General features: G+C 39.5%; 1 protein-coding gene across 9 annotated transcripts in view; it reads right to left on the bottom strand.

Moving 5' to 3' along the window:
* Positions 1–10,783: 10,783 nt before the first annotated feature.
* The window catches only part of ptprsa (protein tyrosine phosphatase receptor type Sa), a 199,558-nt gene continuing 188,553 nt past the window's right edge, over positions 10,784–21,788 (bottom strand). For all 9 annotated transcript variants that reach the window (XM_088313263.1, XM_088313262.1, XM_088313260.1 and 6 more), the window contains 6 exons: positions 19,768–19,946; positions 18,855–18,981; positions 18,632–18,757; positions 16,503–16,657; positions 13,773–13,908; positions 10,784–12,554 (listed from right to left, as the gene is read on the bottom strand). In XM_088313263.1, the coding sequence (XP_088169389.1) occupies positions 12,486–12,554; positions 13,773–13,908; positions 16,503–16,657; positions 18,632–18,757; positions 18,855–18,981; positions 19,768–19,946 (792 nt within the window). In that variant the 3' untranslated portion in view covers positions 10,784–12,485. The remainder of the gene's footprint in view (positions 12,555–13,772; positions 13,909–16,502; positions 16,658–18,631; positions 18,758–18,854; positions 18,982–19,767; positions 19,947–21,788) is intronic.

A 21,788-nucleotide genomic window follows, 5' to 3' on the forward strand; every position in this document is an offset into this window, starting at 1 on the left:
CCAAGATTTTATGGAAATATAAACATCAAGCCTATCTGAACTAACCCAGACTATGTTATACTATAAAAGCAGTACATCTCTACTACCAGGGGCGTGGTGGCCATTGGTAAATTTGGGACAGCTCTCGAACGGGCGGTCAATTTCAGGCCGACATGGCGCAGCGATTTATTTAAAAAAAAAATCAACCGTAATTTCAACATGAAAAAAAAACAACAAACAAACAAAAAAAACAATTAGAGACTATCGTCGAACAAATAGAGGATGACTTACAGGGTAACCTGAATCCACATCGAGCATACACATCAAGCACCCCACCCGACTCTCCACACACTTCGGATTCCTCTTCATGGTGCAAACTCATCTCAATTACACTTTTCAGCAACTTGCTAATAGAAGGAGTAAGCAAGGAGATAATGTCACAAAGAATGAAGGCAGGCAAAATATAATGGGTGGTGAAAAAAAAATTCGTGACAGCAAGTTGCAGCCAAATGTGCAGTGTAGACATCTTTTCAGTGGGTGCGGGGGTGAGGTTGGTGGGGCGGTTTAGGATGCTAGTGAGGCAGAATCCACCAGCATGACGGGTAGTCACGGTGGAAAAATGACAAAATATTATTCTCAAGCAAATGATGTGGTAACACTTTTCACTCAATGATCAAATTGTTAAACATTTTAGTCCTTATCTATTGCATATTTTTATTGAGGAGTAGGAGCTAGTCTCGAAGGAGCAGGAGGAAGTTGTGGTGCTTATTGGGGGAGGAGAAGGGGAAGCAAGGAAGAAGACGTGTACAGGTGTATTATGCATAATAGATCTCCCATTGTGGGACCCATAAAGGCCATCTTTATCTTGATCTTTTATATAACAAAAATGATGAGCCCTAAAATCACCGTCACCGCTCATTGATTTATATTCGGGGCCTCGCCATGTGGCAGGAGAAACAAAAAATGTTTGCCCTTTGGTTGCACGAGGCAAAGCAAAAAACGACATCACCGTGGTTACAGTAAAAATTGTACTGTTGAGGATTTATGTTTTTTTTTAGCTTTAAATCATTGGTGTAAATGAAAAACAATTGTAATTTAAGTGTTAGTCAAAATAAAAAGTTCTGATGGCCAATCCAAAAACACAATCAGTAAATAATTACTTGCAAACACCGACACGGATATAGTTGAATAACAGCTAATCTGACGCACTAAAAATCACAACATTCAATTATGTCATTATACATAATTCTTTTCCTTCTCTATTCCCTACGCTTCAGCACTAATGGGATATTTAGACTGTCTAATTAAGATTAAATTAAACATGCACAATTAAATTTAGAGTCAAATGTCTTCATCAATTTTCGCATTTCAATTTTGGTGGTAGAACCATGAAACCACCCTGACATTGCCTCTGCCGCTTTTGTAATTTAAACACACAATGAAACCCCAGCTCAACTTATCACTTCAACTTTATTATCTTCTCTTTGTCTGCGTAATTGGAATCTTTCTTCTATTTTTACAGCTAGAAGCTGCCCCCATTAACGTTCCATTTTAATTTGCCCAAGTCACTCTGTTCCATTCCTAGCATTGATGTGTTGGCCTTGTCTCAAATTGTTCTGGGCGCCAATCATAGCTATTCTTTGCATCTGTTGACTCACCACATCCGGACGTATGTTTTGTTTGACTCTTGTCCAGTGAACACCTTAAAAGGATTGAGTGATTTCCACTGCATTACGTGCAATCAGGCCGGCTTTTAACTGCAGCACAAAACACGCATTACCTCCTCCTACTCTCAGTTCACTTAGGTGAAAGCTTTTATATACATCTACAGCAGATGTTTTTTTTCTTTGTGAGGTATGGGAAAAACCACAACATTTTAAGTATTCCAGTAATAATAACGGAGGGGCAAGGTTCGATTCCGTCTCCCTGTGCCTGCGTGGGTTTTCTCCGGGTGTTCTGGTGCACCCCATCCATCCATTTTCTAAGCCACTTCTCCTCACAAAGGTCACGGGGGGTGCTGGCGCCTATCCCAGCTGTCTTTGGTTGGTAGGCAGGGTACACCCTGAACTGGTTGACAGTCAATCGCAGGGCACACAAAGACAAACAACCACGCACGCTCACACTCACACCTTGGGTCAATTTAGATTGTTCAATCAACCTGCCTTGCATGTTTTTGGAATGTGTGAGGAAACCGGAGAACCCGGAAAAAACCCACACAGGCACGGGGAGAACATGGAAAACTCCAGACAGGAAGATCAGAGCCAGAATCGAACCCGGCACCTCTGAATTGTGAGGCCATCATGCTAACCAGTCGGTCAGCATGGTCGCTGCCCAAAAACATGCATTGAAGGTAAATTGAACACATTGTCAACTGGCGGCCAGTTCAGGTTGTACCCCTCCAACCTACGTGGCACAGATGATGGATCGAATGAATAATAATAATAATAATAATAATAATAATAATAATAATAATAATAATAATGATGACAGGAACATTTCTCGTCATGGACTGCAGTGAAGCGCATTCTACAGGCATGACAAGGAATCAAACCACAGATTTTTGGATTCGATTGAAAACCTGTGTAATCCGCAAAAGGGAGTTGTTTGATGGATGCCCCCCAAAAATCTTTCAGATTCTCAATGAACACAATTAGATTTTTCACATTGACTTCACCTTTCAGTGCAGATCGTAATTTATATACACCGTTATACACCGTCCCTTTGTTGATGTGAAAGGGTAGCAACCACTTACCAATAAACTTTGCCATTTTGATGCTGCAGCAAAATGAAATATTACTACTTTCTTCATCATCTTTTTTATTCCACTTATTTCTTATTAAACATCTTAAAAGATACTTCCCTTTTATTTCCAACTGTAAATCAGATGGACTACCTCATGTGCAAGCATTAGCTGTTTATCAAGGAATGGGATCGAAGGTAGCAGCTGTAACATACATGTAAAAATAACTCCATATGCAACGAAACAATCAAAGTGAGTGAAAAAGTCACTCTCATCCCTTTGATTTAGCTCCCATGTAGCCATCAACAAACAGTAGCTGCAAGCATGCTGCTTTGTTCATACTCTATTGAGCGGTAAAAATTCAGCAGAAATAAACAGAGAGCACCCAAAGCTGAGAACATTAAAAACAACTAAGTAAACTTAGGGTGAACTCAGCTAGACGGTCATACCTTGACAAAAGTCTCCATGGATGCAGCGCACACACATTTCTTCCATTTGAAATGAGAAGCAAAATGCACCATATAAAATGAGTCTTTCCTTTAGCGTTCTTGTAGACCTAACAAGGCTTGCTTTCAGTTCCTGCATACACGCACACACACACGCACCCACACACTAGTGCAAATGTGCAAAAGTCATTTTTTCATAGTTTTATTGTTTATATATATATATATATATATATATATATATATATATATATATATATATATATATATATATATATATATATATATATATATATATATATATATATATATATATATATATATATAATTATTATTATATTTATTTATTTTTTGGGGCTAATTTGGAATTATATGCGGGACAAACATAGTACCTCAACAAGATTAACATTTTCCCTGATTTATATTATATTATATATTGATTTATATGAAAAAAATACACAAAATTAGCTATTGCATGATTTGCTGTTTGGTAGTTTTGTGCTCTCTTTGATTTCCATGCAAAAATTTGTCATACTTGCATTGGAAAAAATATACATAATATATTGTTGTTTGCATTCAGCCTTTTGTTTTCGGATAAGAACAGTTAATCTTTTGTCCTAGAATTATTTTTGGAATCTGGTTAGGAAGTGCGTGGTCCTATGTGAGCAGCACTGATGAAAAATTGTGGCCCCCTCCTTTATGTTGCCCATCCTTGGTTTGCCTTTTAAGGGTCACTGGGGCTCAGCAGCCTATCCCAGCTGACTTCAAGCGAGAGGCAGACAAGACCCTAAACGGCTCACCAGTCAATCACAGGACATGGAGACAGAACTGTTCATGCTTATATTTACCCCGTCACTGAACAGAAATTGAATCCACGCTGCCTGCTCTGAGGTCAGACAAATAAAGCGCGACACCATCACTGACCTGAGGTTTACAACTTAGAAAGTGGAAAACTATAACGGTAGGGAAAAGAAATGCAACTCTCTTACAGTTGAACTGAAAAATTAACATGTTATCATTTACCCTTGAGGAATACTTCACATAATTAGAAACATTTGTAGTTTTGTTATAAATAGTTACTGGGGATCAATTCCTGGTGTTGCATTATCTGCGACTGGCTTGGCACTGAAATACTGAGCATATAACTCAACACCGCTTCCTTGTACGGGTAGCACATACATTGTTCGTGATCATTTTCCCACTTTTCGTGGATCCAGACCTTTTATTTGATACGACTCACATTAATTCAAGTTTAGCTCTAATTGCTGCTTGGCGATGTGTGCATTCTACAAACTCAGCTAAATCTGCCAGAGTTTCTTTCTTCGGCTCATCATGACACTCACAACCTTATTTTATTTTCCAGCCTAAACTCAATTTTTCAGCATCTAAAACTTGCATTGCAAACACTAACTCTGCCGGAATGTGATTTAATTGCGTCCAAATGGACATGTTTACAGGGAAGCTATAATGGTTCTGTTGCTGGCGGTTTCATGTGTCCTTAATTATTATTGAATTATTCACTTGAGAGTGTTATGGCGCAGACAGCTCTGTCAGGTTTTATTCCCCGCCATCATTCTTGTGCTTTCCCATTACCAAGCTATTATCCCTCAATTTGCAAAGCATTTTAGCTGACATTTGAGACCAAAGTGCTAATGAGCTGTAAGAAGAACACTTTTCTCAAGACATAAGCCTAAATTTAAAGACTAATCTGTTTGAGTGCAACTTTTTAACTTTTTCTTTCAGGAGACTGCAGGGCGAGAGACGGTTTCAAACAAGCTTTATCTGGTGTCGAAATTTTAAAAGAAAGGTTGCTTGTTTTTATATGCAGGCACAAAAAGAGCAGGTAGACTTAAGAATCTATTGACAATATATACATGTTGGCTACTGCTCTTCACCTTGGCCCTTGATAGATTGCGTTCCTATTAATATGGACATACTTTGAGACAAACTCTCGAGTAAGATCCGTGTGGCATTGCCAAGAATCGGATGTTCTGTAAACAGAGTTGAAACAATGCAGCCAGAGGACAAATCGCCAAAGGTCTATTTGGCGGCCCACAAGAGGGAAAAAGGAGCAAAAAAAAAAAAAAAAGAAAGAAAAGCCTCCTTCCCTTTTTTTATTTTAATGACAGCAATCTGTCAGCGACAGCACTCTCGTTGGACACAGAGAGGCTGCAAGGACTCGGGGAACATAAGACAGATGAGAGGAAATAACAGCATGAGGACATAAACACAGAAGCCATGGCGCTGTACACTTTTAGAACGACCACCGTTTACTGCTGGCAGATGTTTCACACAGACCATCCTCGGGCCATCCAGAGAATCTAACCGTTAAAGATACTTCTTTTTTTTTTTTTTTTAAACAACAATTCCAAAACTGCATTCAAACACAGTTGTATGATACATACTGACTGATGTACATTGCTGAGTCCATTGGAGTGTAAGTTGAAGCGTTACTAAGCATGCCACGGAACATTGTAATTGACATTAACAAGCGCCTCTGGATAAGATAATACAGTTCAATACATCATCTGCGTTAAATTGAATGGAAATGGCTCATTATTAGTTAGAAATGTGATGACATTCATGACACCATGATTCCTGCAGGTGGCAGCAAAGTCTTTCCTGAGTACAAACATGAGGTCTGGAGTCTTGCATGGGGAGAGAATTTTGACCACATAAGAAACAGGCCACATTTTAAGTAGAATTTTTATTTATTACTTTTGGGGGGGGGGGCATTTTAATGAGGAATATATTTTAATGACTCTTTCGGTAGTGGCACGTGCTCCAGTCATGCCAATGACAGGTAGCTGTAGTGAATGCATCCTCGTTTCTTCCCGCCAATTCATGCAAAATGGTCACCTACTGTGGTGTCGACATTAGTTTGTGTATCAGTGCACCTCGGCTTCTCATTCCAGCTCGCCATGGCTTCTTCGTGAATCAGTAGGCATGAGGCATGATGCCCGTGTGACACTTTTACTGTTCTGTCTGGAGTTGAAATGTCGGTACATGTCTTATTATAAAATGTGCTCATAAAGGCCTAATGGCGCGTCATGAATATTTCAGAGGCTTGAATACCATACGGAAACGAGCAGTGGGGAAAAAATAAAAAAAGTACAACCTTAACAAGGCCCCTGCGTGACAGATAACCTCCATGGCCGACCTTTTTCCTGCTTCTTTTGACTCTTTTTTTTTTTGGAACGTGATTTGATTGGATTGATTTGTCGCCTGCGACAAAACGAACTTGGCCACGGGGCTGTGCATAATCCAATTTATCGCTTTGCCATTTATTACACATTTCTGTGGCTTTTGGGTCCACTGTCACATCGATTCGTTGATTGCTTGCTTAGCTGGGTCCTAATGAGCTACTGTCTGAATCACTGCATAATCGTCGCCCTAATTCACTCCCTCGTCAACCCTAACGCTCGGCCTGCTGGCTCGCCGCGATTAAAAAAAGAATGGAGTGAAACGCGGCACAGTGAGTAGACAATTAGGATCATCAGCCTTGAGATAGGGTGGCACTCTGTGTGTATTAGCCTTCCTTGAATGACATCTCTTATGTGATGTCGAGAAATGTTGCAGCAGATTGCAAAAGCCTTCACAGTTTCCACACCAGAAAAAAAAAAAGCGACAGGGATTTGCCATCAATATCTTTCCCCTTTGTGACAGTACAACTTCCAAGTAAACAGATAGGAGAAGAGCCTCTCTCTCTGGAGGATGGATGAGAGAGCAAATATGAGGAGGTGGAGGTACACCCTTATCAGCCGTTGTGCATGGCATTTATCCAGCTCGAAGAAGGGCTTAAGGAGACACCGGTATGTTTGTCAAGAGGCTGGTCGGTAAATATAGGAGGCAGCTAATCAGGCAATCTAATAACATAAAAATTGCACCATCTGTTTGCTTCATCGGTCGTCCTGCATGCTCCTGCAATAGAAACTGCGGCGTAATTATGACTGATGCAGCAAGTCAGCGCTGCTTGCCCTTGAGGGATCACAGTAAAGATATTTCATCGGATATTTGCGTATTTAACGCACTTGACGCGAGGGAAGACATGATCAAGAAGCCAAATATCAAAACCGACAAGATAAGAGGATGAAAGTTTGAGAGGCTACAATACAAGTTAGATAAATTAGGTTGTTAAAGTCATCCGAGACGATTGGTTAAATGCTCACAGGAATCGCTGCTGCATGCTAAAAAAGCGCGCGTCAGAGAGTTCTGTGAGCCAGATATGTTAGCAATGCCATCATATCTGTTGACAGATGTCATTCGATAGTTGAAGATTTTTCAGGCTTTTGGGGTGGCCCCTTGCCCGGCACCTCACTAGACAAGAGCCACCCCTGCATGAAGTATCAACCGAATCACATTTCCACAATGTTTATAACCGTGTCTATTCAAGGATTATTAATGTGATATTTCACAAATCGGACCTTGCTACAATTTAAGTTGTGAATAGTTTCTTTGCGTGTTGGCATATCTAGAAAAGCTCACTACAAAACTAATTTATTAATTTTCTGTAAAAAGCGTTGTAAATCATGTCCGGTGTTATCTTTATTGTATGTTACGTGGCGCTAGAAAATGGACAGCCTGTTGCCAAAGGCTGACAATAAATTCATGAGAAATGTCGTAATTTAATTAAGTCCACATTATTTTGGACGAGGGCAGCACGGTGACTGACGGGTTAGCACAAACGCCTCACAATGCAGAGGTCGTTGCTTTGAATCGACGAGTGGAGTTTGCATGCCCCCCCCTGTGCATGAGTGGGTTTTCTAAGCTTACTCCGGTTTGGTCGCACATTTCAAAATATGCATGGCAGGTTAACGGAACACTAAATCGTCCCTAGTTGTGGACGATTGTTTGTCCGCTGCAACAAAGTGAACTGAAAAGTAGAAATTTACAAATGAAGTTGCCACGATAATACGACGGTTATCCTTAATTTCCAATGTACTGTCATTAGGGGGTTTGGGACTAGCATATTCTTTGGTCCAACAATTCATTTTCTATAGCGCTTGTCCTCATTAGATTCAAGGATAAGCTGGAACCTTTCCCAGATGACAGATTTAGACAATGCATTAGTGAGAACACAAGTGTTATTTTTTTTTTAAACGGTAGCCTATTGCATAAGCCAATATATTTTTAAAGCGTCCCTAATATGTCAACACATAGATTCAAACGGTTAGCTATGCAAAGTACATATATACACTCATTTTCTGAAGTATTTAAACAGTAAAGCCAATTCCTTTTTCCTCTTTTTTTTAATTTATTGTACACCAAAAACATTCTTTTGACAGCAAAAAATGAATTAAGAACAAGCTATGGAAATTAAAGCTTTTATTTCAAACGTACGTGTACATCAGCATATGATGAACAATTTAGACAAGATCATTATTAGTTAAAATGTACAAGTATTGCAAAAGATTTTATTGCAATAATTATTTGAGGTTTTGATCACAGCTTCTCTCAGTTTACGTACTCTGCTCTTTAGCATGTAAAATGAATGCTCTATCGGGTTTATGTCGGGATATTGGCATGAGCAGTCTTAAATCTTCCTGATAAACTCCTTTTTTGGGCAGTAACTTTTGCATCATTATCCTGCTGCATGACAAAGAATATCCCAGTCAGTTTGATTTTGTCTTTGTCTTTTTAAAATTGGCTTTGTCTTGCTGCTGTCATCATGTGTTCTATCATAAATTAAGATTAGGGAGCCGTTCCCTAAAGGAGATATGAGCAGAGCCTTTCTTCCTCCAGATTTTAGCTTTCTATATTCTTTTGGTTATGGTTTATCCGCGCCTGATCTGTGCATAAATCTTTGGCCCACAATTTTCGAGATTTGTCTCCGTACTTCCCTTCGAAATCCACCTTGGCTTTCCAATTCTGGTGTGGATTCTGTCATTTTGTTCACAAAGTCTTCGGCAAACAATCGATCATGACATCTGCTATTTTCTTTGATTTTTCTCATCTTAAAAGTGGAGTGTCATCGAACAAAACTAACTGATCATTTCAAGTCCCTGAAAATGCAGATTTTAAATTGAGCTTTTTTCTCGTATTCATCTTTGATGTCAATCTCAAATATTTTCAATTCCCCCCTGCTCAAAGTTTCTCATCTCTTTCCAGATAGTGTTGGCAAGTATAATAAAAAAATCCCGGGCAAATCGTTTTTCAGACAACATTTCTTTAATACAAAGTCAACATATCTACATACACAGTGGCTTAAAACCAATCATGTTTCAGTTAGATGTAACAGTTTGAAAGTGACAGCACTTGGCCCTCATACAAATGAAAACTAGTTTGAAGTTCTTGATCATTCTGTCAGTGTGTAGTGGATAATGCTCGATTCTGTTGTTAGTCTCTTTATTTTCTGTTAGGCCCACCCCAGATTTTCTTCAATGATTGTGGCAGGTGTTGAAACAGAGTCAGAAAGGTTCTATTGCACAAGCTTCCGAAGACCTCCACAGTTTCAGTTTCGGCAGGCGCTCCAATCAGTTCCACAACAAGGATTTTTGTTCTTGATGAAACATGTCAAAGTTCCAGCGGTTCTAACGTCGTGCTGGGAATGTGACTTTGCAGCAAGTTTTTGGTTGTCTCGGTTGTGCCCTCGTTTGTTCCACTCCGCTCCTGATTTCTTTCTGCATCCCATTTAAAAAAAAAAAAAAGCAATGCTTGCACGTACAATGTCTAAAAACACTTTGCACATTTTCAACCAAACTAGATGTGGATTTATTTGTAACGGCAACTGAACATAAACTGAGATTCATTGGGAACCTTTGTGAGCTGACAAGCACATTTGCCTTCTTTTATGCCTTAATTGAGGTGTGTGAGATCAGGTGCTTCCAATTTGGACTGCAAATAGAAAATAAAAAGCAGAGAAAGAAACAAATGGTACCTGTTAAAGGCCACGGAGCAGGATTGGAGAAAGTTGTTTCTCGGAGTGGAAAATGAAACCAAGATCAAGTTTGCGATTAGCAAAACTCCTCGCACTGTTCCAATGCCTTCTTTAAGCTCTTGAGGGTCAAATGATTTACAAATACATATAATCTATATATTTGTTTATTTACATGTAGATTGTTGTGTATATGTAACAAAACATAATTACCACATTATGTTGGAAAGTAATAAGTAAAAAAAAAAAAAATGTACAAATTCATTGTATTTAAAAACCAAAATTGTACATGATCATACCAAGACACAATGTAAAATTCTGCTGATTCAGATAACAACAAAAATAAAATATACTTTTCGATTTGTTAGATATTATGTGAGCAGGTATCTCTTCAGCTGCAAAAAAAAAAAGGAATAAAGTAATAGCAAAACCTAATGTCTACAAAATAAAGAATAACGCGCAAATCTATTTAAAATTAATCTGCATTGCATATCCTCACCGGCACACGGATGAGGATCCAAACGGGGCAAATAAAGGTTTGTTGCTGTTGCAAGACTTGCGATGTTCTTGGGTTTAAAAAAATAAATGCTAAAACGTCAAAAAGGAAGTTATCGTAGATTCAAGCACTGGGCTCATAGGGCAAGACAACAAAAACCAGGAGTGATTCATTCTAAGATGGATATATTTTTATAGTCTGCTTTTAAATATATCTGAATGTGTGAGTGTGCAGTATATATGTACATATATGCACACATACACACAGACATGTTATACTGAAGATTTCTACAGTGAAAAAATAGAATGTCTTTTAACATAATATGAACAAATAAGCACTTCTCTTTTGCTATTTTTTTTTTTTTTTTTAGAAAATGCGATACAACATCTCTGTTAAAAAAGAAAAGGAAAAGTAAGCTATGTAATGCAAAATAAATCATCGTAATACAACACTGATGTTTTGTTTTTTATAATGTTACAATAACAATAAGGCTTTTTTGGAAATACAAAAAGATTACACACAGTTCTGTCCATCGCTCTGGTTGTTTTGTGCGCATTTTTCGGAAACCTTTCACAGAATCCAAAGAAGCACACACCAAAGCATTGATACCTCAAAAAAAAAAAAAAAAAAAAAAAGCCCACTGAGCTGATCTTCAGGAGTCACATTTAAATTAGTGCGTCAAATCCAACCTGCAGTTTTTTGGCGGCGACTTTGTTCAAGTTCTTTTTCTTAACCATGTGCAAGTTACTTGTACCAAAGATTTTCCTCGTAGCAAAGAGCGCTAACAAGCTCTGCTTTTATCACCCGCAAAGGTTTTTTTTAATCCAACAAATGAGCGTACAGTGGATCTTAAAGGAAATGTTTCAAACACCTGGCTTTGTAATTGAAGGAGGCCCAATTTTATATATATTTTTTAGGTGTCTTTTAAAATGAAACGTACTTTAAGAGTCACACTTTAATGAGATAAGCAGCATGTTTGGTTTAAAATACTCAACAAAAAAAAAGATATTGAAATATTGATGATGAACATTTGTCACTGTACACAAAGAAAGGCTTTGTGGCCCATCTTTGCCGGATTTTCCAATTTGTTGCAAATCTTCTCACCCGATGTATGTCTTCTAATGGATTGCAACCCCAAAGTTGGAAAAAAAAACAGAAATAAATGAAAAAGGGTCACAGACGACCAAGCCATTGCTTCTTTTTACAGGCACAGCTTCCCACAGCTCTCTTGTGACTCTCCGAAGAGGTTCCCATCGGTGAGCGAACCCATCTGAAGTGATGTTGCGTTCGTCCTGACAACTTCCCATCTGATCATGCGATGTGAGACGTACTGTCACACTTTCTTCAAACAAACATTGCTCATCATTAGCGCGGCTGTTTCTTTGCTGACCCGATTACGCTGTCGTCATGCTTGCCGTCGACTGGCGTTTGGGAGGGCGAAACGGCCATTTCTCAACCACAATTTGGTCGTTTCTCTGAATATGACTCGCAAAATACGTTGGAAGGTGGGCGGGGGATACTCAGGACTTCCTTGTCATCCAGGAATAGCAAAAATCACGAGAGAAAGTCACTCCACCTTGGCTACAGCCATCTCATTGATATTTGCCTTGTACTTCATCTGTTGCGTGACATTTCAGTGAATGTTTACAATGTCTGTATGGAAACACTTGAGGTGAGGTAAAAAGTCGGACACTTGGATCGCCGCCACAGCTTGAGCCAATGCTTCTGGGTTGACGCTCTTCTTTCTTGACTGCGGAGTCTGAGCTGAGCTATCTTGGCCCGATTGAAATGATTCTGGTTGGAGTGGCGTCAAAAAATCGGATATCTTGTTTTAATGCGTCTGAATGAAGAGTGGTGTTATTGTTGTGACACCATCGTTTCACAATTCAAGTTTCTATGGCTCAGGAGACTGTTGAGGGGCTGACAGGACTCATGGGGGAAAGAGATGGCTTTTTACGTTGCATAGTGATCAAAGCTTCCTAAGTACTCCAGAGCGGCATGATAGCAGAACTGGTACTCATCCTGTAGAAGAACACAGAGGCAGAAAAAAAAAAGATATCAGAAATATAATCTCCACAGTACTTTGAGCAAAGCTTTGATCGCCATGTTATTAAAAACAGCCATTTTTATTGCTGATTATGTCAGGAGAGACATTTAATGCATTGCATAGCCAACTTATTTTTTTTTTTAAAGTAGAAACTTTGCCGAGGTCATTTAATAGCTAGTTCCACTCAACTTTAATTAAATTTAGCTGCCCTCAAACAAAGTTGAGGACATTCATGCACATTCTGTTCAGAGGCAGGTGGTCAGCAGGTCCCAGGTGGGCCGGCGCTCTGTTAACCTGCCGCAACGCAGGCGGCGTTTGAAGCCAGTAAATGCTGTCTAAAGATAGGTACCCAGTGTCAGGGCAGCGAGGCATCAAGGACCGCTTGAAACCAACTGCACTTCCTGTTTAATGAGATGCCGTCAAACTGCCTCTGGAACACGCGGTTTTATCCCCCACTGGTTGAGAGGGCTGAATATGAGGTGCTGGCATGTTCAGGTTGTTTAATTAGACTCCCCGCAGAGGGCATAACCTTTTATATTGCATATTACAATTCCATTCATTAATAATTTGTTTAAATCCAACCGTCTGGTGAATAGCCAATAACGGACGAACATTAAACTGAAGGAAACAGACACAAAAATGACTTAGGCGCTAAATAATCGAGGATATGTATGTACACACATCGCACACAACCTTAATTAATTAATTATTTAATTTAATTATGCACAGGTGTTCTCAAGAGAGGTGTGTGTCATGGATGGTACACCAATATCTTAGATCACAAAAATAGGTCATATTGAGTTGCCATGGTAATGAGAAAAAAAATTCTCGTGTTACAAGCCAATGAACACAATGAATTTCAAAGTGCCATCTTAATTACAATTCACAAGAGATTTACGGGAACAAAAAGCAAATGATTGAGTTACAAGAATATAGACCACGTTAAACCAATGTGATGCCATTGGTGAGATGTTAATTGTGTATATCGTAATAGAAGTAGCTAGTTATTGAATTGGGAGTGGGAAATGTAATTAGAGATAAAAAGCAGGCGTTCATATTATCTTCATGAAAGTTGGGCTTTGAAATCTTTTCAGTAATTGAAAACTATTTCATTTTTGAGTTGTTTCATATATTGTAGTTATGCCTTAAACGTTGATAGCAAAAGGATTTATGGGAGTGTGTGTGTGTGTTACCTCAGTTTGGACCATTGCTGGCCTCTGCGTCCGGAGCATCTTCACCGTCTGGAAGATATCAACAACGCCTTCGTAACGCATTCGCTCCAGGACGATGCTGAGGGTGATGAAGACGCCAGTCCTGCCCACACCAGCACTACAAAACACAACACCACAATGATTTAGAAAATCACAGAAATCACATTTCGGCCTATGGATATACAATAAGGGCAAGCCGCAACATGAGAACTGCAACATCAGGAGCTCTAGCAAATCAAACTGAATATTTCACGCCTTCTAAAATGCATGTTGTGCAAGTGCACTTTTTGGGCTGATAAACTAAAAACTTTGATTACCATCAATCAAGTAGCAAGGTCACAACAATGATGACAAGGATGCCACCAATCTCATTGTCAGAAAAATAACAAAACCATCTTGGCATTTTTTTCTGGCTGCAGCTGCTGTCCAGAAATACAGTCTTGAGTCTTAAACTGGAATCCGTAAATACTTCAAAGCTGCCTCTCTAAGCTGCTTTACTGTGAAATGACTTCCACTCCACCAATGGAACAATAATTGACATGACAACAATTTTATTTGGGCTTCCTCCAAATGCTAAAGCTATTTTGTTGACTGATCAACGAAAGTGATGGCTGACGTGCTCGTGGGCATGTCTGTGTGTGTCCCTGTCAGAGAACAAAACTCAGACCAAAGTGTTTTGGTACCATTAAAAAAAAAAAATCTTTATGATATCAAACATAGTTGTTCTGAGCTGACCCATCGCTCCGGCCACCCACGCACATCCTCCCTGACTTTCATTCCTGCTGTATCGCTTAGGCCACCCAAAGCCGCTTCCAGGGAGTCGATCAGAGCTTTGTCACGCGGACTCAAACGCCTCTTCCGAGTGCGCCTCTCTCACCGGTTGCATCCACTCGCCAAATACGAAAGGGTGGACCAGCCGCGGCCGACTGAGAGGATTTGGAGTCCCCCATTCACAGAACGTAATCAGGCAATTAATGACAAAACGCACAAAGGTCCATTAGATAGTGGCTAAGAAAAAGAGTGGAGGCGGAGGAGAAGTGGAGGGCTTGGTGGGAACGGAATAAAGGATGGCTGGGAGAATGAGTGGATCGAAATGAAATGAGGGAGTGGAGCAGAGGATTAGGAAGCAGAAATTGGGATGACAGATGAGGAAGGCGCCGACTAAAGGAAGAGGACAAAGCCTTCAAGCAAGAGATGACAAAGCAAGGTGGCTGCAAAGAAACCAATCTGGGTATCAAACGCTGAATGACACATACTCTAAAAAAGAAAAAGGAGCTGGATGCAAAAACAATTCTCGTATTATCCTAAAACATAAACGAATTGAGGTTGCATGTTAACTTTTTGTCCGGTTTTAGAAATCAAACGGTGGTTGTCTCGTATCGAAGACTTTCAAAGAGATTGAGGGGAGTTTTTAGGAAGTTACTCGTCACCCAGTCTATATATTATCTTGGAATGACCTTGTGCAAAAGGCAGACCACCTTGTCATTGTGTTAAAAAGTGAAATCTCTTTTTGAAGTTGGAATTTTTTTTTCTTAGCCCACCTTTTCACATAGGCTAAAAGTAGTGTTGTATAATTCATTTTATGAAAGCAATGAAAACATAAGCTTCAAAGCAAGTGCTAGTCAAGGGATTATAGTAGTTCCGTAAAAAGAAATGCACTTTGTGTCATATTTTATTTTGATAGTTTAGAAAACCGTGGGCCTATTATATGGTTATGGATTTTCCTTTAAATGGCATTAACAAAACCTCCCCTGACAAAGTCTCAGCAGGCCGTTTGATGGTTGGTGACATCAGCTTCAAAATATGGGGAAAGGTGATGTTATGTTGATGATGTCATTGCACCCGTGTGACACAGACGTGGAAAAAAAAAAAAAAAGACAAGCTCCAATGCCTCTTTTAGAAAAGTAAAACATATTTATGTGACAGCATGAAAGTGAGTCAGAATGTTAATGCGTTTGATCATCGACTTTGGAGCTGTCCTAAAACGGCTCACATGCAAGAAATCAAATTGGAGGATAGCGGTTTCTCAAAACACATTAGGATTAAAATACTGTCATTTTTCATGGTTTCTATATTATATCATACGCAATGAAAAATATTTTTGGAAACACATTTAGCACGTCGCCTTGCATTTTTCAGTGTAAAAAAAAAGTTGTTCTTATTTTTCATAAAAACAATCACCAGGAGATGAGGGTTGCCCATTTTCTATCTCAAGGCCCATCGCTAAATATAAATAATCCGAGTTTTGGATCATGACCACAAGCAAATAGCAGTTCCTCCCCAAGTCCAGCAAGCCGAGTTAATGATGTAGGTTACCTTGGAATCTACACCCCAGGTATTAGACTCCATCATGGATCATAAAAACAAAAAGAATGGCTGTTTTATTTCATGTTCCTCCTCTTCGCAAATGCCAAGCAGCATCTCAGCCTTATCAATTATGAAAGAAATGGGCCTGTGGAGGGCTACAGTATTACCGTGGCAAAAAGGGAGTGAGAATAATACTTGGTGATGCTGTGAAGAGACGCCACAGGAAGGAAGTAGGCCATAATGTTGGTGAAATAAAAAAGGGACTATCTTTTGATTTCAGTTTGTCATGAGTTTGTTCTCTTGAATAGAAAATCTTACCTGGAGCTTAAAATACATTTGATTGTTTTAGTAAGAGTTCAACTAAGGTTCCATGTAGTTTTGTTTTCAAGGTAAGAGTGCTCCCACCTGCAGTGGACCGAGATTGGTCCATCCTGTCCAAACTGCTCCTTGGTTTTATGCACCTGGCCAATAAAATCAATGAAGCCCTCGCCCGATTTTGGAACGCCTTGCTCCGGCCAGTCGGTAAACTGGAACTGCCTTACTGTCCTGGATTGGCCATCCTGACAAAAAGAAATGGGAGAAGTGAGTAGTCAAGAATGTTGGGATAATAGCTACATAAAAACACACGTATATATTAGTTTAAAAAAAAGACATAAAACATTTTTTTTTTGTCAAAATGAAACCCACATCGTGCAATTGCACATGTTGAAAGTGTTTTCTAATGAAATGTATCCTGGTCTCCCCAATTGCCTCCGTTTTGTCCCCTGCTGTTTTTGTTGGTGTGTCGTGTGTGATGGCTCCCACTTGACGCCAATCAATAGCGCATTGGCATGACACGCGTCTTGTCCCCGGCCGCGTGTAGGAAAGTATAATCCTGTGGGGCGATCGATAGCACAATTTGATGGATGAGAGTTGGGGGTAGGCGTGGAGGTTTAAGAAGCAAGACTTAGATGACTAGTTGAGCAAGATGTGGCTTTAGATGTTGAAAATAGAAACTCATGTCCCTGCTTCTGTCAACCACGTTGCTGGAATTGTCTCCAGAGGTTCAGATGGTACCAGTACACATATGCAAACAAATATGTTTTTTTTTTCGTTTTGTCAATTTACCATTATATTACTTTCATAATAATATAATAAAATCCAGAACATTGGCTGTTGTTTTCAAAAGCGTTCATTCCACATGTTTTAATACAACGATCGTATCGCAGTAATCGGCATAAGCCACCTGGTTTTGTACATGTCATGTTTGTCTTCATGTTTTGCAACGGATAGCATGTTCTCTTTCTTTTTGCCCTTTGTCTTTCATCTGCAAAGCATTACGCCTCAGTAGGAGGATTAAAAATAAAGCGAAGGAGGCAAAGACAACACAATGGGCCACGTGCTCAGTAAGGAGAGGAAGTGGTGGTGGTGGTGGTGGTGGGTGGGGGGTTTCAACACACAACCTGGGGGCTCACGCCGCGTGTCAAATTGTGTGATTAAATACGTGACTGGCTCGCGAGATGTGAGTGTTGAGGCGTTCTCGCCGTTCTATTACTTTGCAACGGAATGTGTGCAAGCATACTCCCATTTAATCAAACAAATATGTAAGCACATAGATGGGGTTAATTCTAGTTTATTCCCACTGGCGCCAATGTTTTTCGGAACCTAAATCAAAGAACCTATACACATTTGGCTCACATGTGCATTGAAGCACTTCTCTACGATGCCCGCAGATTTATCCTCTTGATAAAAATGACTGGCACTTTTAGTTTCAAGCTCCCTCATGGTGGTTTGTCTCTCACATTGATGATGTGAACCCGTGTTAGTTAGCCGCTGCTCTTCTCACAAAATTCAAGACCCTGCTAAGGAAATTCTGTTTGTGTATTTAATATGTGATTTTTTTGTTACTTAGCAAAGTTAAAAAAAAATCAAATGACTACATTTTAGGATATTTTTTCCCCCTCACACTGTGGAGGGGCAGGACCAAACGAAAACCAAATGTTGGTGCAGTTTACATTTGCGATGCTTTAAAATGGTTTGAAACGAATTTGCTATTGTTTACCTTTTATCTTCAGATTTTAAATATTTTCTATAGCATCAGCATCGTTTTCATGTACTGCAGAGTTCATGGATCTGAATACAAATAATTGGATGGTTGAATGTTGCTGGCAGACCAGCTCGCGCTGCATTCATACACAATTACCACGATGTATGTGTGCATGATTATGTGCATTTTGCAATATGACACATGCATGTGAGGGGTGTATGACATGCTCAACATGTCCTGTTCCCAACAGGGGAGACATTTAACTAACTAGCTGCCACGCAGCTAGGGAAATCATTGCCTATGTCTGCCTAGTTGGAGTACAGAAGCAGTTTTACGTTGATGCTGCAGTGCTGCTGCCGCTTGAAATTATCCCACGTAATTGGGCTCAGAATAAACCCAGCATATTTATTTTCAACAATAGGCCACCTTTGCCGTGTGGGTTTTCCCGCTTATGGGCCCGAAAAAACCTGGAGACACCGATCTTGATTTGCGGTCCTGATCATCTTACCCTGGCGTCTGTGACCTTGAACTCTCGTAGGATGTACTGAGGCATGTTGTACTCAGCCATGGGGTCCACCACAAAGTATTGATACCTAGCAGAGCGCTCTGCTGGCCAATACTGGTGACATTTTTCCTGTATCAACAGATGAAGATATTTAATGGTGACTTCATTGAATTGTCTTGATCATGTCAATGACACAGTGGTTTGAGAGTGTGAATTAATGTCATACCCTTCCCATCTCTCTCAATTTGGTCAACATGACGACAATGGTGGAGTTGTTCTCCCAGAGCATTCTCCAGAAGTCCTCTGTAGTTTCCGCCAGTGGGCCCTGTGTGGCGATGTAGGCTTTCTGTTGCCTATGGAAAAACAGTTGCATGTTCTGTTACGTGTATCATTTTATAAATAACATATATCTGTGATTGTGTATTTATAAATACATACATATCAGTGTTAATTTTGTTGACAAAAAAATTGTCATTTATTTCATCACAAATATCTTTTTTCCAGACGAAACCAAAACAAAAACTAAAATAGATGCAATTCATTAATAGGATAAGAATATCTAAATTGATTGACAATCACGTCAACAAATAAAAGACAAAACAAAAAAGCCCAGTGATGAAATCCAGTCATTAGTATTTATCACAAATTTTCCGTAATTTATCGTGATTGATCAGATTTTTCAACGACAATTTTCTACGAGGCTTGTAACAGATATTTACTTGAGTAAAATCTTGGATTTCAAGTAGGATTTTTTTTTTAACTATATTTTAATTCAAAGACTGCTCTAATGCCTTTGTTTGATACCTGAATAGAATTATTTTCCGGTAAAATACAACTGTTGAAAGATGTTCCAAAGATATACAAATAATATGGTAGTTGAATTTGGCTTTGCAAAGTGCACAAATAGTTTTGGATTTCTCCAATGAGCCGTCAGCAACTCAACTCAACTCAACCAAAACTATAATTTAATTTTTGTCTGTATTGTGCCAGGGACTAGGGAGTAAATAAAACTTTTTTTAATGCTTTATAATGGTTAAATTGAAGGAATTTGAGTTCAGAGGTTCCACTGTATAACCATCCCATCCTGGCACTAATGCAAACTTTGTGCATGACCCATTATTGCTGAAACATCCTCTTACCTGTATCCATCAATAAAGCTGGAATTAATGTAGTCAGATCCTTCCAGGCCTCTGATTGGCTGCAGACAGACACGTGTGGTCTCGTAGGGCATGATGTTCACCAGGCGATTCTTAAACTTGTTACAGGGTAAGTTGGCACTGATGAAGCGTGACGTGTGGGCTTTGGAGTTGGCCAAACGCTGGCAAGAGCAAAAAAAATAAAAAAATGGAGGAATATACGGATAAATGAACAGCGGTCAAGAACAGTCAAAGAAGTTGATAAATAAAAACACAGTCAGAAAAATGAAAACTGGCAGAGAGCAAGGTCATTTTAAAATGATGAAAGAGAAAAGGGCAGATAAAGATAATATAGAAAAGATATTTGTATGCATCTGATCACCAATCTGATTGTTAAAACGCAATGTTGCCACACTTTTAAAGGGTCACTGCTTATTAAGTCTGCATTCCGCAGAAAACACGGTAATTCAATATGTTTCTCCTCTTTTGTAAATCATGGAGTCCGGGGAGGTCGATATCTGTTGCGGGGATCTATGCCAAACACAAACACACATAAACAAGCTTGTAGATAAAGAACGAAAGAAACAACAAACTCTTTAAAAAGTGGGTCGCTCTCTCCTTTGATAATTGTTGCAATGTATGCAAAAAAAAAAAAAAAGAAAAAAGCCTTGCAGAGGGATATTCAGACTAAGGTTACAAATGATCCAACAATTATCCATTGAATGACTGCAAGAATCGTGTCATCCGTGTGGAATTTGTCAAATCTAATCAAAAAGTTTACAGTGTGTGGCTTAATAATGGCAATGGAAATTAAACATCCGTGACAGAATAATGCTTTATTTTTGTCTGGGGCGATTGTTTTCTACACTTTGCTTCTACTTGTAGACGGAAGCAGTCGACCACTGCGAACACTGCTGGCGGGGACGCACTGACACAATTTGAGCGATAGTGTATAGCATGAGACAGATATTTTCTTAAATAAGCCAATTTCACCATGACAAGACAGTTTCCGTAATAATGTGTTTAATTCTCATTTTTTTGGGGGTGTTTTGACAAAAGCAACCATGTTATCAAGATGAACACACCAGGGCCATTTCTTGAAGACACCTAGAATAAGTTTTGTATGTGAGCAACTACGCTACCATTGGCCCATCCAAGTTTCTTTAAATACGTATGGCTCGTCCAAACCAAGACATTTTATCATACCGTATGTACATTGTGAGTTGCTTCTTACGTGTTTCTAATTTCCTTTGTGACATATCAAAGCAGTTCCGAGGCGTCATAATGAAATGTCTGTAATATGCTTCCTTCAAAATACTCGAAAGGATCAAGTCGATAACAGGTTTTGAGTGGGTAGCGCTGCACAAGGAGTCACAGAGGTGCCAGCTGCACAAAAAAAATGATTTCACTTGACAGAAGAATGTAAGATAAACGGCTTTCAAAACGCTTGATGTGACCGTCCAAGTCCACAAAATGTTCTTCAAACAATGCCTTTTGTGCCTGTGCGAGTGCGTTATGTTCTTCTGGCATTTCTATGCGAACAGGGTCGATTTTTAAATCGCCGCATTTCTCCTCTCCCCCCTTTATGACGAACACCTATTCACTTGGATTTCATTCAGGCTTTACTCCTTCTGCCACCCCTTCATCCCTCTTGCTTCGGCCTTGCCTTTGATCAGCACTCCACCGGGGAGCTGGATGGGCTTGAGGTGGCCTGGCAGCACTACACAGGCCCTCAGCTATATCACCAAACATTACAGTGTGGATGTGAGTCGGATCCAGCACTGGCCAAACTCTCCATGCAACAGAGCAGAGAAGCATGGATCTCGAAAATGACATGCCAATTCCTTTCCATTTATAGCACAGTAGACTGGGTTAAGCTTTAGGCGTGGCATGTTGCAACACGGATTAGATTAGACCTTTTGGCAATAATTGTTGAAATAGAAATACAAAAATGACAGTCATCTTAATTGTATACTTGCTTTTCCTGAAAAATCTTCAATCCTGTGCATGTACAGTACTTGCAT

Source organism: Idiotropiscis lumnitzeri, chromosome 13 (assembly GCF_059441095.1).
Source record: "Idiotropiscis lumnitzeri isolate Australia: NSW breed Sydney's pygmy pipehorse chromosome 13, RoL_Ilum_1.0, whole genome shotgun sequence".
In the NCBI taxonomy this organism is placed as follows: domain Eukaryota; kingdom Metazoa; phylum Chordata; class Actinopteri; order Syngnathiformes; family Syngnathidae; genus Idiotropiscis; species Idiotropiscis lumnitzeri.